Source organism: Stenella coeruleoalba, assembly GCF_951394435.1.
Source record: "Stenella coeruleoalba genome assembly, chromosome: 17".
Classification (NCBI taxonomy): domain Eukaryota; kingdom Metazoa; phylum Chordata; class Mammalia; order Artiodactyla; family Delphinidae; genus Stenella; species Stenella coeruleoalba.
The window spans coordinates 51,623,192-51,640,355 of record NC_137163.1 but is presented as its reverse complement, the minus strand read 5'-3'; the positions used below and the strand labels follow the sequence as shown (position 1 = coordinate 51,640,355).

General features: G+C 36.0%; 1 protein-coding gene across 3 annotated transcripts in view; it reads left to right on the top strand.

Moving 5' to 3' along the window:
* Nucleotides 1–16,549, top strand: part of CPNE3 (copine 3) — a 51,727-nt gene extending 35,178 nt beyond the window's left edge. For all 3 annotated transcript variants that reach the window (XM_079901453.1, XM_079901451.1, XM_079901452.1), the window contains 8 exons: nucleotides 903–989; nucleotides 1,901–1,960; nucleotides 2,511–2,644; nucleotides 6,712–6,766; nucleotides 6,849–6,900; nucleotides 9,650–9,783; nucleotides 11,302–11,538; nucleotides 13,128–16,549. In XM_079901453.1, coding sequence (XP_079757579.1) covers nucleotides 903–989; nucleotides 1,901–1,960; nucleotides 2,511–2,644; nucleotides 6,712–6,766; nucleotides 6,849–6,900; nucleotides 9,650–9,783; nucleotides 11,302–11,538; nucleotides 13,128–13,238 — 870 coding nt within the window. In that variant the 3' untranslated portion in view covers nucleotides 13,239–16,549. The remainder of the gene's footprint in view (nucleotides 1–902; nucleotides 990–1,900; nucleotides 1,961–2,510; nucleotides 2,645–6,711; nucleotides 6,767–6,848; nucleotides 6,901–9,649; nucleotides 9,784–11,301; nucleotides 11,539–13,127) is intronic.
* The last annotated feature ends 615 nt before the right edge of the window (nucleotides 16,550–17,164 follow it).

Genomic DNA, 17,164 nt, shown 5'->3' with positions numbered 1-17,164 from the left:
TTGTTTTGTATCAAAAGTATTTTTAAATGTTTGATTCTTCGAAAATTAGTAATGCCTCTGTCCAAAGTATATAAGTTGCTTTTTGTTAACCAGAAGAGGTGACTTATCCAGTATTCATTGAGTATCTCTTATTATTAGGCAAGGCAGTGAGAATTTGAAGGTATAACTTGGAAGTGATTATACCCTAGCCATGGAAAATAATTAATGAAATGAAATAATTGACAACAATACCAAGTATGTAACTAAATTTTATGTGGTTGTAGAAGTTTAATGAGATAGATGGAGATCAGAGAAGCCTAGAACAGGAGTTGATGTTATAGAGGAGGATAACTTTAGCCAAGCCTTACAGAGGGATAACTGGATAGGAGGTGGAAAGGAAGATGATCTGTTTGGAGGAAGAAACTATACTGAGAAGATGTAAGATACTAGATCGATTTCTACACATATTCCCAATGGAAAGAGATGATCTTTGCTGCATATTTTACCATAGAGTTGGGCTTCATATATTTCTGTTTTCTGATGGTTGTTTTTTTTTTCTTTTCTAAGCAGTGTATTTTTGTACTTTGTGTGGGTAACAGCTAGAAGTAATGTTTTATATTCTTTATTATAAAGAAAAAAGCTTATTACTCGGAGCATTTATAAGGAAATGATCTACAGAGGCAAAATTTATACTTAGGAACTATTTTAAAAGGTACACAATTTTAGAAGTCCTTTTTGGAAATATCACTGATAAATATTTCATATATATGACATAGTATGCAGTTGTTTCAGAGTTGTGTTTTATAACAGACCTACATCAGTAGGTGGTTTGATTCCAAGAGAAAAAAGTCATTCATTTAAATTTACATTGACATTTCTTATATCACTAGTAATAATGAACATTTTTGTCTTTCTTCCTACAGGTTGAATTTGAGTGCATAAATGAAAAAAAGAGGCAAAAGAAGAAAAGCTACAAGAATTCAGGTGTTATCAGTGTGAAACAGTGTGAGGTCAGTTTCTCTTGACCACTTATAGTGTAATGAGATCACATTTCGAGTTCTTCTAAACAAACAGTTTGTGTGGACAGTTGAAAATTACATGAGCAACTGGGCACCTTTAGGGAAAAGAAGAGAATAGGAAATAGTAGAGAAATCTTCCAAGTAACTTTGCTTCCAAGGTTTGACAACTTTTTAGGAAAGGACAAAGAATATCAAAGTTTTTCATTATCTTAGGAAATATAAGGCACCGTTGGCATTTTTCCAGCACATTAGTGGAAATGGCTTGACTTAGTGCATCTATCCTGGTCATTATTTCAAGATGAGATGTTATGAGTGAAGGGGAAAAAATCCAAGAGATTTCTTATAAACAAGTGGGAGTTTTTGTTTTTAATCTTGCTTATTATACTTAATTAAAGCTCTCAACATATTAGACTCATTACTAGTTTCTTAAAACTTACCGTGTGTGTATTTCATCATTGGCCATTAATATTCTAATCTTCACATTGCTATAATTATCTTGAAGTAAAATCTTACAGATTCATGACATGTAGGGGCAGGGTGCCTTAAATTCAAATGCAGGGATGTTTTCCATATGTTTATATCATGTGCTGTTCAGTTTATAGATGGTTAAAAATATATGCCAGGGCTTCCCTGGTGGCGCAGTGGTTGAGAGTCCGCCTGCCGATCCAGGGGACGCGGGTTCGTGCCCCAGTCCGGGAAGATCCCACATGCTGCGGAGCGGCTAGGCCCGTGAGCCATGGCCGCTGAGCCTGCGCGTCCGGAGCCTGTGCTCCACAACGGGAGAGGCCACAACAGTGAGAGGCCCACGTACCGTAAAAAAAAAAAAAAAAAATGCCGGAGAGCTATTTGCTTTTCTTATGTAGTAGGAGAGTTTTAATTTTAAGTTTACTATTTGTTTTTAGATTACAGTGGAATGTACATTCCTTGACTATATCATGGGAGGATGTCAACTGAATTTTACTGTGAGTAACACACTGAATTTTTCAAAATAGGGCTGTAATGTGATTTTTTTTTCCCCTCCATTTTGCAGTGTTCCTTCTTTCACTGCCAAATTGACTTTGTGATGAAATTTATACAATCTGTTGAGTATGGTCTCCTCAGAGAGTTTGTTTAGGTTCACCCTGAAGCTTTTGGCCTTGTTAAATATTTTCTACTGCAAGAAAGCAGATATGTACAAATCAGTGATTATCCTGCAGTAATTTAAATAATAAAAAGCATAATCAAACAAACATACAAAAAAAACAAGCCCTATGCCTAAAGCCATGGATGTAATAATCCATGATTTAAGACATCTAGAAAAACAGGGGTAGCGGGTTGCTTCATGCTGTGGCTTTAATTGTTTAATTGTGTCTGGAAATACCCATAGGCTCAGGCATCCGTTAGGAAATGGCAGTAGCAGGCTCTGGGATGAATGTTTCGATCTCAAAATTCAATGTTTGTGTTTTCCTGGACATGAAGCAAAGGTGTCCCTGCCTTCATCTCAGTAAGGGCTGCAATTTTGTTATTTGGCAGGTGGGCGTGGACTTCACTGGCTCCAATGGTGATCCAAGGTCTCCCGACTCCCTTCATTACATCAGCCCCAATGGTGTTAATGAGTATTTGACTGCAATCTGGTCTGTGGGACTGGTCATTCAAGATTATGATGCGTGAGTATGACTCCAACACATAACTCCCCAGAAAGGGCAGTTTCTGTATCGTCTGCTGGTTCTCTGATGTAGTTGATGGGATAAGGATGCTGGGGAGGAATAGCTTTCTCCCTAAAATTTCTTGTCTTATCTTTTCTATTTTTCCCTTTGTGACAGTCTTAGTTAGTGTTTACCTTTGACCTCTAATCTCTGGCTGTGGTTAGTTATAATGTATTATATATAGCTTGCTTCTTTAACAGCTGACTGAAGTTGGCAAGGCTTTTAGTTTCTTTGATCTGGTTTCCTTGGGGTTTACTCATTTGGGATAAGTTATCTGTGTAATTGAAGTCCAGAAGACACATTTTGTAAACACTCATAGATGCTATTTCTTAACATGTCTATTTCCTTGGCAGTCATTGTCAAATTATTTTCTTAATGGTGATTTTCAACAAGTGTTGAAGGATAACTTGACATAATTGCTATAAAATATTTAGAATAGATTCTCAATGGATAGATTTTGAATAGATTTAAATAGGTCTTCTTGAAGGTTTAGTAAACAATAGGAAAAAATCCACATTATTAACTTTTTGTTCTCAATCTATTAGGGCACAGTAAAAATTTTCACCTATTATTTTATGATAAAAGCCCTTACATATTTGATGGAACTTTTCATTAATTTGTTATGACATTTAAAGAGACGAAATTTTCAGGCAAATGCAAACAAGTCTAAAGCAGGGGTAGCAGTTTCAGTATCAGCCTAATAGAATTTAAGACAAAATTCATTAAATATAATTTAAAAATTACTTTATAGGACACCTTATTATATAATCCAAAATGAAAATATAACAGTGGACATGTTTAGTAACAGACTATCAAAATATTTCAATTGAAAATAGCTAGAAATATAATAAAAATTTCAAAGTAACACAGTTGTAATGGGACTTAGATAAAAAGTAGAAAATTTATAGGGCTACTTTCTCAGCCTGGTTCCTGGAAGGTAAAACAAAAGGTTAACTAAAAAAAGTTTACCACATGGAAATTAAAAAAACTCTTAAGTAGTTCTTAGATCAAAGAGGAAATCAAAGTGTAATAACAGACTATCTAGAAATAAAGGGTAATGAGACGACTGTACATGGTCCTGTCTTTATAGAGGAAAATTTCTGGCTTTATGTGTTTTATTTTTAAACAAGAATTGAATATAGAATGAACTAGCTTTTCAACAGAATAAAATTAAAGAATAGGAAGAAAAATATAGATATTGCAATAGTAGGAGATTCCATATACATGTTAGCTATTATGTGTCAGAGAAAATTTTAAATCCTTTTTATATGGTATTCATCAAATCCTCATACTTAGTTGTGAAATAGGTGCTGTTATCATCTTCATTTTACAGGTGAGAAAACTGAGGCATAGGTGATAAAGTAACTTGTCCAGGGTCACTCAGCTGGTAATTGGCAGAGACAGGACTGAACCTGGGCTGTCTGGCTCCAGGGACATGCCCTCACAACTCTGCTGTGCTGTGCTTCCTCCAAACACACAAAATAATGACTTGGAAAGTCACCAAATTAATAAATTAAATGGAGAGATGATTCTTTGCAAGTTCAGCAAAGCTTAGGCAAACCTTTGGCAACACTGACCCCCTGAGAAAAAGAGAAAATGTGTAGAATATTAGTTATGAGACAGATTATAAGCATAAATTCAGAAAAAAAATTATGTTAATGTTCTGTAAAAGCTTATGCTATTTCATTGAAAAATCTAGGTTAAAGGATGATTTTTTTTAGAAAGCTGTAAATTACCAAATTTGACTCAAAGAAGCAGAGAACCTGTATAGCCCAGGAACCGTGGAAGGAATGGAGTGGCTGGTCAAAGAGCCTCTCCTCACGAAGGCACTGGCCAGGACAGCCTTCATACATAAATTCTACCAAACCTATGAGGAATGAATTCAAACCTGAGAGAATCAAGTGAAAAATATTAGAAAGTGTGAAAGTTTAAAAGGTGGTCAGATACAACATAAAATAAAAAATCAACAAGTTTTCACTAACCAGCAAAAACCAAATGAAGAAATTATAGTGGATAAAAGATCACAATTCATAATGCAAAAAAAAATGAGAGTGAATTTAGTAAAAGGTCTAGGATCTTTAGTGAGGAAAAACTACAGAATTGTACTGAGGGACAAAGAAGGAAACTTGTTTAAATGGAAAGATATACCACGATTCTAGATAGGCAGATGTCACAATGATGTAAAATATAACATTTCTCCCTGTATTAGTCAGTTTTAATCAGAATTGCAGTGAAACCCTGACAAAATGATTCTTAAAATTTTCTAGAGGGTAAAATGAATCAGAATAGTCAAGAAGTTTTTCAGGGAAAAAGAATAAAGGGGAATTTGTTCTAGCAGGTACTAAAATTTATTTTAAAGCTATATATATATATATATATATATATATATATATATATATAATTTAATTTAATTTTTTAGTGGTTTATAACATTATATCAGTTTCATATATACAGTATTATATATTAATTGAGTATGGGACTAGTACATGACCAGTAAAAACAAGTAAGCAGTCTTGAAATAGACCCAAAAGTGTATGTGAATTTAGTATATGATAGAGATGGCATTTGCGGGGAAAGGGGTTGTAACAGCTGTCAAACAGGACAGGAACTGGATTTGGATCCCTGACTCATACCTGTGTATGTTAGGATACTATTCTGTATAGACCACAGACAAAATTGCTGAAATGGCTACCCCAAAACAAAGTGGTTTTGACAAAATAGAGGTTTATGTCTGTTTCATGTTGCATCTCTAGAGGTAAGTAGTTCAGGACTGAGAGGGCAGTTCTGCCTCTTATAGCTTCCACCCTGGGTCCGACGCAGCTGCTGTGATTCTCATCCTCTCTAGCCAGTGGGAAGAGGACCAAGGAACTGAGAATGCATGTGCTTTCCCTTTTAGAGTGTGATTGAGAAGTGGCTGACAAATCATTCTACTCACACCTCCAGCCACCTAACCACTGCCAGCCCAGAGAAGCTAGAGTACAGCTAGTGTGGTTGCCAGTAGCCCAGGGGATCCATAATTAAAAAGGAAGAGAATGGATACTGGTGTAGAGCAGCAGTTTCTGCTTCATATCCTACTCCAGATGAATTTCAAGTTTAACATCAAAAGCAAAGCTTGGAAGTTCTAGGAGAAAATATATATGAATTGTTTATAATCTTGCAGTGAGGACAGCCTTTAAGCAAGACAGAGAAGGCAAAAATCATGAAAGAATTTTTATGTGTTCACATTTATTAATATTAATAACTAAAAAAGGGAAGATATTTTAAACAAAGTTAAAGACAGACTATCAACCGGGAAAAATATCGTGACATATAAGATATAGGTTCTATCCTCAATGCAAAAAGAACCATTAAGAATTAATATAAAAAAGAATATCCCTAGTAGAAAAATTAGTGTAATCATTACAGTGTTTTATAATGGCAAGACATAGGGTGTCTATCATTTGGGGGAGAATATCTATACAGTGGAATACTTAACAGCCATTCACATGGTGTTATATATTCTGGTCCATAATTATCTCTAAACACTTGGGCTGAATATTCATACATTTTGCTGCAGAAATGTGAGAGTTTTACAATGTATGGCATTTGTACCATGTTTCTGTGGCTATAAATGTATGAATATTCATATTAAGCGGCATAAATAAAGGCTATAGATAACTTCATGTCAGTTGAGGTCAGGTTTTGCTGCCAAATGAGTGTTTTTGTAAACAAATGAAAAAACTTGTGCTTTTTAAAACTTTACGGATTTATTTATATATTTATCTAGTGAAACGATAAACTGTATAAATAAAAAAGAGTATGTTATAAAATATTAATATAAAGTCCATTTTAATATATATAGAGAGACATTTTTCTCCTTCAATGCACAGAAAAATATTTAGAATGAGAGCTGCCAAATGTTAACATTGGTTCTAATCTTTGTTTTATATTTTTCTAAGATTTCAAATTTTTAGAAAATAAGCTCATATTGGTTTTATTATGAATAAAGATAAAAATGACCTTTTTCTGTTTTCAAATTTTCTTTTCAGTGATAAGATGTTTCCAGCTTTTGGTTTTGGAGCTCAGATCCCACCTCAGTGGCAGGTAAGAGGAACTCTCATTGCGAAGCTTTGCCTCCTAGCAAAGCAAAACAAGCCTCATCAGTCCTTCTTTCATCTTTTGACAGGTTTCTCATGAATTTCCAATAAACTTTAATCCGTCCAATCCCTACTGTAATGGTAAGTTAAAAATAAACATGAATTTTTAAACTGAAAAAAGCTACTCAAATTTCCTCTCTAGGTTTCTTTTTGTGACACATTGAATTTTCTATCATGTAAAGTAGTAGAATTTTGCCCCAAGTTGGTGATTAGCATGGTAATGATAATAATGCAGATCACTATGATGATGATGAAGATTGCAGGCTAAATTCTTCTACCTTAAGAGTTTTACTAGAACAAAAGATTCTCAATCTTGAGGGTAGATCCATAAGAATATGCATATTATTTTCACATATAAGTTGATTTTAAAATAAACCTTCAATGAAAACAGGTCATTCAGTATACAGATGCTTTTCTCAGATTAGCAGTTAACTCTCTTTGAAGAAAAAGTGTCTAGCATCAAATTACTTGTTACACAGGGTTCTGTAAGGAGATGGGGTGGGCTAAAGAAACACAGAACTAAGCTCCAAGAGTAGCTTTCCTTTGTGTGGAAAACAGGGACAGGCATTTCTTTCATTTCACTTTTCTGTTTATCCCTCAAATATTCCAGTGCCTCTTCCTTTTTGCCACATTGAGCAATCAACCTAAAATGCCAAATCTCCCACAAAAGTATATAAGACTGAACAGTTTGGAGGAGGAAAAGATATAGGGGCAGAGGCATAAAATTGTAGACAATAAGCTAATTTTCTGCAAAGGGTCCTTTTAACAATTATAAAACAGAAGAGAGTGTTCTTTCCTTCCCTTCCTAAATAATATCCATAAAGTAGAAGAGCATGACCATTTTGTTGGGAGTAGTTTGTATTAGGATTTTCTCCTTTTTTCTGAAACTCTTTTCTTGTACTAATTCAGTGTTCTTTTATGCACTTTCAGTGGCTGGTTGTGACCTTTTGTATCCCTAGGCATATGAAACTGGGAATCTTTTTCTTTTCAAGAAATGTGCTTCATGCTTATGATGAAATTGGAACAATTTTTGGAATTTGTTGTAATTAGATTTTATTTATTGCAAGTAAATATGGATGACATACCATGGGATAATTCATTTTAGAAGTTCATTTACTCTGTGAGTAACATGAGCCCATCTTTAGGCTGCCACCAAGCAGAGCTTTTCTGCTTTTGGTTTAGTCTGGAAAAAACAATCAATTTGATGTTAGACAGAGGAAATACTACACAGAAAAAATACAGCCTTATTTTAAGACAAGGAAGTTTAATCCCGTTTTCCTAATTAATCATCCCCCTTAGTTGCCCAGAAAGAATATGTCTAACTTGTTCCCTTGATGTAGTGGAAAGATTTTAGCATAATTTAGGTTTAGTTGAGGAATGGAAGGCAATTGATGTTTATGAAGAAATTTAACAGTTTTGTATACCTTGAGATTGACAAGCAAGCTAGATGATAAAAATGGAAGAAAATATTACTATTGCTGTGGTTATGGGTTAAATTTTTCTAGAGCATATATCATTACAGTAAGATCCTGCTGCTGGCCTATGTTAATATTATTTTTGTAACTACTGGACTGACTAACCTCTAGTTCCAGCCTCACCTTATGCATGTAAAATCACCTCTATGTATAAATTAGTTACATTCTCAAAGGTTGTTCATAAGACCACTTATTCCTAAACTCAAAGTGCCTAAGAGGAGTTTATTGGCAAGTGGAGAGACTTGGTCTTGTGAAGCTTTTAAACCAAGTATATGCTTTTCCTCCTTATTGATCTATGTCCTGCTGGACATTTTTTAAGGAAGAGACCTGTTTTGGTTTACATTAGAAGTCTTTTAAGATTTTCTTATTAATCTTAGCAAGGCACTCTTGGGAATTTCTAGGATTTCTAGTCTCTTACTTACATCCCAGACACTCTGTTGTGTATTAGGGGCAGATTCATCAGCAGTGCTTTAATCAGGAATGCCATTCAACTTTTGATAGGTTGTGCTATTGTAATCAACAGTCTCTAAATCTCAGTAACTTGTAATGACAATAATTTATTTCTTGCTCACTTTACAAATCACTTGGTGCTTGGCTAGACTGCTGCGCTGCTCTGTTTCTACTCATTCTGGGTCTCGGGCTGTCTGGGATATGCTGTTCCCATGGCAGAGGGGAAAAAGCAAGAAAGCTGGCAAAAACAGGCCGTGATTCTTAAAACATCTGCTTAGACATGGATGTCATATCCATTCATATGCACTGGACAAAGCTAGTCAAATGGGCCTGCCCAGTCTTCCATTACATAATGCCCAGCAGGCCTAAGGTGCACCCCATAAACAAATGCTTTAGTGTTTCTGCAGCAAAATGTGATAAATAACCTGGAAGTGAATATTTGCAATTAATAGAGTCTACTGTACCATGCTTAACCTTATATGATATTTCTGTAGAACCTCTGGTCATATATGCAAAAGTTTTTCCATTTTTTCAGTTACGTTTTCTTACCTTGTCATCAGTTGTATGCTGCAGCATCTTTTGTATGGTTCTTTTTCCATCAGTCTTATTCCCAAAACATATCAAAATTAAGCAATATAACAACCCTACTTTAGACTAATGAATAATTTGGCTGAGGTGAAAACACATGCCTTCTAGTGGGGGAGAGTAAAGTTTATAGGGTTTTTTTGTGATAGAGCATAGCTATGGAGTTTTGTAATATTATATACCTTAGAGAACTCCTGAATATAGAACTTTTGACTGTTTAAAGCACTGTATGTTGGTATATAAATTAAATTAGCCAGTATGGTGAATAGTAAACAATTAAATTGTGCTTGAGAATTTTTAATCCTGCTTTTTTTGTCTAGGAATTCAAGGCATTATAGAGGCATATCGGGCCTGCCTTCCTCAGATAAAACTCTATGGACCAACTAATTTTTCTCCAATCATAAATCATGTGGCCAGGTTTGCTGCTGCAGCCACACAACAACAGACAGCTTCTGTAAGTGCCCTGTCGCCAGGGGGCAGGGAGAATGTGGATTGGTTGTTGTTCCCAGAGCCATTTTTCTGTTTATTTGGTCTGCTGAGATACAAAGACAGGGCATGAAGCAATGATATATCATCCTTGGTTTGGGAGTAACATCTGTTGTTAAATTAGTGACCATTAAGAACAAGACAACAACTAAACAACCTGTATACTTACAAGTTTTTTCTCTGTCTTTTGAAAGAATTTTCTCAGGTAGGTTCTCAAAAAATTTTTTGAAGTAGCCTTAGCAAGTTTAGGCTTCAGGAGACCTACCACTTCAGTTGCTGTTGCAAAATTACTTAGCATACTAAAGAAGTTTGAATTAGAGAGTCATTACCTGTTGGACCCTGGATACCAAACCCCACTCAGCTTCAGTATCCTCAGAAATAAGCGATAAGTACCTCATGCAGTTGTTGAAAGAGTGAGAGAAGATAGTTCATATAAAGTGCACAGTGCCTGAGTCAGAGTAAACACTCAGCACGTGATAGCTACTATTATCAATCTTATTTCCATTTTAGACTTAAATGACCCAAAGGATGGAGTACAACTTTATGTAACATTTTACCACTCTCTAAAATGATTCATCAGAGATGATGGGATTGAGAGAAAGATTTCCTCACCTTGAACCATATCCATTTTTTAAAAAGTATGTTTTAGTTTGATGAACGATTCTACTTCCTCCGTATTTGATCTTTTAAGAACGGAGTTGCCACTTGCTCCCTTGATAGGTACTTTGACATATTCAGTACTTCAGGTAAATCAGAATGTTTCAGTGCTAACTGAAAGTTTAATCTCTGACATTTAGTTGTCTTGCTTCTGTGTATTTATGCCAGCCCTCTTTTGTGGTCTGTTGCACTTTTAATGAAACTACAGTTTTTGTATCAGTTAATTTCCTTGTCATCAGAGAATCTTAGAATATTTCATATAGATGGTATCCTGGGTAGAGACTGACAAGGAAAATGAGCAAGAAAGAGACTAAATGACTCATCAGGCTGGAGATGTCATTAACCATTGCTTTTTTTTTTTTTAACATCTTTATTGGAGTATAATCGCTTTACAGTATTGTGTTAGTTTTTGCTGTATAACAAAATGAATCAGCTATATGCATATGTATATCCTTATATCCCCTCCCTTTTGCATCTCCCTCCCACCCTCCCTATCCCACCCCTCTAGGTGGTCACAAAGCACTGAGCTGATCTCCCTGTGCCATGCAGCTGCTTCCCACTAGCTATCTATTTTACATTTGGTAGTGTATATATGTCAGTGCTATTCTCTCACTTCGTCCCAGCTTACCCTTTACCCTCCCCGTGTCCTCAAGTCCATTCTCTACATCTGTGTCTTATTCCTGTCCTGCCCCTAGGTTCATCAGAACCATTTTTTTTTTAAGATTCCATATATACCATGTTAGCATATGGTATTTATTAGAGTCTAACCATTGCTTTTATTGTTGGGGAGCTCGGCTGGCTCAGTGGACATAATTGTCTTTCTTGGCAGCAATATTTTGTGCTCTTAATCATTACCGATGGCGTGATCACAGACCTTGATGAGACCAGACAAGCTATCGTTAACGCTGCCAAGCTGCCTATGTCCATCATCATTGTCGGAGTCGGAGATGCTGACTTTGGTGCCATGGAGTTTCTGGATGGTGATGGTGGAAGTCTCCGCTCCCCGTCGGGCGAGATAGCCATCAGGGATATTGTCCAGTTTGTGCCTTTCAGACAGTTCCAGAGCGTGAGTACCACTCCTCCCTACTCTTCATGCACTCTAAGGTGTTTGAACACAGACCTTTGCCGGTCCATAACCAGGCAGTTGAGTAGGTGTCAGGGGTTGTTAGAGTGTGTGAATTTTCCATTTGAAGACCCTTGATTAAATTTGGCAGTTTTTTTTCAGGTTGTATACTTGTGTGCCTCTTGCAGTCCATGTGATAAATTGTTTAAAAAGATGTTGTTTTAGAATATATTTTATCTTTACCTGTGTAATAACAGAAAAACTCTATGCAAGTATATGATGAATTTACCAAACTACAAGTTGATTTGATGAAAATTGTAAACAGTAAACTGTTTTACCCAGTTTAATGGTAACATCTTGTAAAACTATAGGTCCAGAATCCTAACCAGGATATTGACTTTGATGCAGTCAAGGTCCAATATAGCAGGCTATCTCATGTAGCCCTTTTATAACCACATCCACTTCCTTCCCACCTTCATTCCCTCCTTAACCCCTGGCAACCACTAGTCTGTTCTCCATTTGTATATGTTTGTCATTTCAACAATGTTATATAAATGGAATCATACAGTATATAACCTTGACACTGGCTTTTTTTCACTCAGCTTTATTCTCTGAGAGTCTTCCCAGTTGTTAAATGTATTCCTTTTTGTTGCTAAGTAGTATTCCATGGTGTGGGTGTACCAGTTTGTTTGACCATTCACCCAGTGAAGGACATCTTCAGTTGTTTCCAGTTCTCATCTATGACGTACAAAGGCTGCTGTAAACATTCGTGTACAGGTTGTTATGTGAACATAAGTTTTTATTTCTCTGGGATAAATACCCCGAAGTGCAGTTGCTGGGTTGTATGGTTGTTGCATTTTAGTTGTTAAAGAAACTGCTGAACTTTTCTGGCACAGTTATGTCATTTTACATTCCCACCAACCAATGTATGAGTGGGGGTGGGTGTGGGGAATGATGTGGGTGTGTATTAAAAAGGTGGTAATGTTAGGGATCTTTGTGATGATGAAACAGGTCTGTATCTTGATTGTGATGGTAGTTACACAGATCTACCCAGATGATAAAATTACATAGAACTACACTTGTGTGCACGCACACACACACACACACAAATGAGTGCATGTAAAACTGGTGAAATCTGAATAAGTTCTGTGAACTATACCAATGTTGGTTTCCTGGTTTTGATATTGTACTAAAGTTATATAAGATGTTATCTTTGGAGGAAACTGGGTGATGGGTACGTGGGACCTTTCTGTACTATTTTTGCACCTTCCTATGAATCTGTAATTATTTCAAAATAAAAAGTTAAAAAACTTAATACCAAGTGAATGAAAGGCCCACATTTAAAAGTTAAAGAGCAAAAACATTATCATTAAATGCCAAAATGAGGGCAGCACAAAAGTACTTGATAAATGTTCGTGAGCATACTCAAGCATTCTTAAGTAACATTGCTTTATTCCATGTTTCATGGACAGTACCTGAGACAAGATACAAGCTAGGAATTGGGAACTAACTGCTTTTTCCTAGTCTTTTATCAAAGTGCCAGTAAAAATTTGGTTGCTAATAAAATTGCTTTGATTTTGTTTTTTCACAAGGCTCCAAAAGAAGCGCTTGCTCAATGTGTCTTGGCGGAGATCCCCCAGCAGGTGGTAGGCTACTTCAACACATACAAACTCCTTCCTCCCAAGAACCCGGCTACGAAATGAAAGGAGCTCTGGTCGCCTGAGCAGAGAGAAGTCTTTTGTGCTGTGTGGAGCAATGGATTTCCCTCTGACCCCAAATCATGAATCTGTCATTTTACACACTTCTCACGAACCCCAGCATTTATGATGCAAACCTAGTTCTCTATGGATTATGTCTATTTAAAGCATTCTTTTTTACTTTTTTTGGAGGAAAGTGCTAACTTAATCTTTGCCCAATCAATTCAGTGATTGCTAGTGATTTACAGTAATTGCAGTAAGGCTATTTGGATTAGAAACTGGTGTGAGAAAAGCGGATTTTGTTCTTGTGGTTGTTTACTTTCATATGACGAAAATGTTGTTTTTGAATGTTTGTAAATAAGAAAGAGTGGAAAATTGTTGGAATGATGCGAAGGTTGCTGTGCTTTGCTCTAGGCAATATATGTTTTATAAGCCAATGTCCATGCCTGACAACAAGGGCTTCTTAAATTAGATGATATTGAATTTGTTTCTAGAACTATACTTAGTGCTATTCCATGGGATAAAACTACCTTTACTTGTGCCTGAATTTTGCTGCAATTTAGACATGCACAGTTCAAAACAGCATGCATCCTTATAGGACTTCATGAAAAGTACCGAATGAGAAGGAAAGGCACGTATTCAGTTCTTAAAATTGTACAATCAACAAGTAAAAGGAATCTCATGTAAGTAAGGCATTTTTATTTGCCTTCCTAGATCTTTCTTTTTCATTATTGAATACCATAAACATGGTCAGATGTGACCTTTTCATTGATTGTATGTGACACTCAGGATTCTGTATCTGCATTGATGATAGGTAGCCCTAGATTCAACATTATTAGATTATTTTAATTGGAGTTTGTTAAAATGGTTAGGATGGGTTTATCCAGGAAAACTGTAAGAACCAAACATATAAGGGGAAATTCAGAATTCTATTTCCTTTTAATCAATGAAAGACTTTACTTATTAAAAAAGGCAATGTTTATACTTTCCTTGTTAAGGTCCCATATATTGATTTGTACATTTGTGTAGATTCATTTAGATATTCTCTCTTTTTTTTTAAGTAACATTTTTAGTCTGATTTTTTTAAACTCATGATAGTGGTTATTAATCAAAATCATATCTTATGTTTTAATAATGAGCTATTTCCTAAATCCAGAATGTATTGTATTAAGCATAAAACCTGTTATAACTTTAAAAAAAAATCCAGTTGCTGCATAGGATAGAGCGCGTTTTTATTTTTTTAGTAGAATTTTTTTTCTGATTTTTATCCTTTAGAACATAATACTTAGCAAACATTACCTTTTCAGAATAGATTCAGTAACGTTTTATTGAGGAGCTGTGTGCCAAGTACTATGCATATCTGTGTATTGGCCAGTCATCTTGAACAATTTAACATTGAGAATTACGTGTTTATTATGGATCTGTAAATGGATGCACCCTAAGCCTATCGGTCTTACTGAAAACTTGCACCACAGCTCAGGTCTCTTGTTCCCTGAAATGTCTGAAGCAAGTGAGCTTTCAGCCACGAACAGCTTTTGGCTTCCCAGAAACTGCTCATTGCCAAGGTCAGTCTGAGAGGGGATCTGCTCGCCACAGTGGTTGCCTAGCCCAGGTGAGCAGTTAACATTTTCCCACTTAGCTCTCCTCTGGATATGTGTTGTTAACCTGAAGGTACCTAACTAGTAGTCTGTTGCTCTATAGTATGTCTCATTAGTTGACAAGTCATCTTGACATCAGTTAGGCGAGAAAAGAACTGATGATTCTTCCAATAGTTCGGAGCCTTTGTTGTCTAAGATGTCCTAATTTCAGTTCTCTTTGTGTGCTTGGAAACAGCATATATATGTTACAGTGGTTTTCAGAATTTTTTTTTTTAAACACATGAAGCCTTTAAAAGAAACGATTACATATGTTCTCAATGTATGGTAAAACAGAAGTAGAGGTTTTCCGTTTGAAGCTGGGGCAGGGTCCACAGCCCCACTCACTGGGCCTTCTCCCCACTCTCGGGAACCAGATCCTGGCAGCACCTGAGTCACCTGCACAGGACACCTGGAACCACTGGTCATGAGCATTCATTGTTTTTATTGGCCAAATGACAATACTTCTGTCACCACTGTCACATTGATTTGTTCTTCATAATTTTATATTCTGATTTTAACCAGAATTGTTCCCTTTTGAAAATTAATTTTGTATTATGCATTCTTGATTTGGTTCATCAGTAGATGCTATTATTCATAAGACCTGTGATTCCAGCAACTTAGAGTAACTGATACCTTTTTGCAGTTTTGAATAAAAGCATTTATAATTTCCAAATTATCATTTTATAAAATTCTTATAGTTTCAACATTTTACCTCATCACATGCTGATATAGTATTGTTTTATATTAAAATAGTCCTTTTCCTTATTGTGCCACCATTCATTCAAGTGCCATTAGTTCTTTTTTTTTTTTTTTGCCATTAGTTCTTAAAATGCATTTAAAGAAAAAATAAACAAGTTTACTTTCACACTTCATATAAACAGATATATTACAAACATATATTAGGGTGACAGTGCCCTGGATAGATGTAATATTTCTCACATCTGCCTGTACTGAGAAAATAGCAATTAGCATGGTCATGTCACCTTGTGCTTAGAATTGAAAAGTTTAAGATCATAAAAATTTAAAGTCAGATTAGGGATTTACAACTATCCATTTGGTAGTGCCTTAGGCAGCCTTTCCAGAGTAAATTCAGGGCTGTGTTGCTGCCTCTGCCTTATTTGACATACTTTGCCTTTTTCATTTTGTAAATTTTCTGGAAAGTCATCTTCAGTCAATTTCTCCTAGTTTCTTTTTTTTTTTTTTTGCGGTGCGCGGGCCTCTCACCGCTGTGGCTTCTCCCGTTGCGGAGCACAGGCTCCGGACACGCAGGCTCAGCAGCCATGGCTCACGGGCCCAGCCGCTCCACGGCATATGGGATCTTCCCGGACCGGGGCACGAACCCGTGTCCCCTGCATCGGCAGGCGGACTCTCAACCACTGTGCCACCAGGGAAGCCCTCTCCTAGTTTCTTTATGTGTGTGATTGATAGTCGTGGAAGTGACACATAAGGTAAGCTAGAAGCTTGGTTGAGATCTCGAGAGACTATTTTATGCTTTTATGGATCTCATACTTGTTAATAAATGTATAAGTTACTAATATATGAATTGATGTTAAATGTATCTTGCATCTGAATTTCCTTTGGATAAAATTATTTTGTGGTGTGAGACAGTAGTGCATTGTTTTCATTTTTATTCTTTCTCTAAATGTTATTCATTGAAAAGTTAGAAATAAAGTTAGTATTTTAATCATCCTGTATTCCATATTTTACTGAATTAAACAGTTTGGGGTGTTTTATTATTTTATGGGATGTATTCACTTAAAAGATATTGAATGCATTCAAGATATTTTTCAGGGTGCAGAGGAACCAAGGGAAAGGTTCTCAGCTTAACGAGAGCAGCCGGAGAATTATGGTGCTCACATTTTATCAGTTGTGTTAAGCAGGACAGTATATTCACCTAACTTTTTTTGTTTGTTTGTTTGTTTTTGCGGTATGTGGGCCTCTCGCATACCAAAGTTGCCATCTTCATAGAAATAAAGGATTGGAGGAGAGAGAAAACATTAAATGAGTAATTGAGAGTCATGAGATTAGTGAGTGATATAACATATTGTAGGGGGGAGACCTGAACCATCTAGCTGTCAAGGAGCCCTTTCTTGAGGATGTGCTGAAAGATAAGAACTGAAAGTTCACTGGATAAAGTAAGTTTAAAGCATCTATGAACTATGGCATTGAATGTTTCAGGAATGGAAAGAATTTAAGTTTGCTGGAATACAAAGTGCAAGAGGGAAAGTGGTGTGAGGAGTGGAGAGGTGAGGTGGAGTGGTGGGTAGATGTTACATCCTGTGAGGGCCTCTGGGG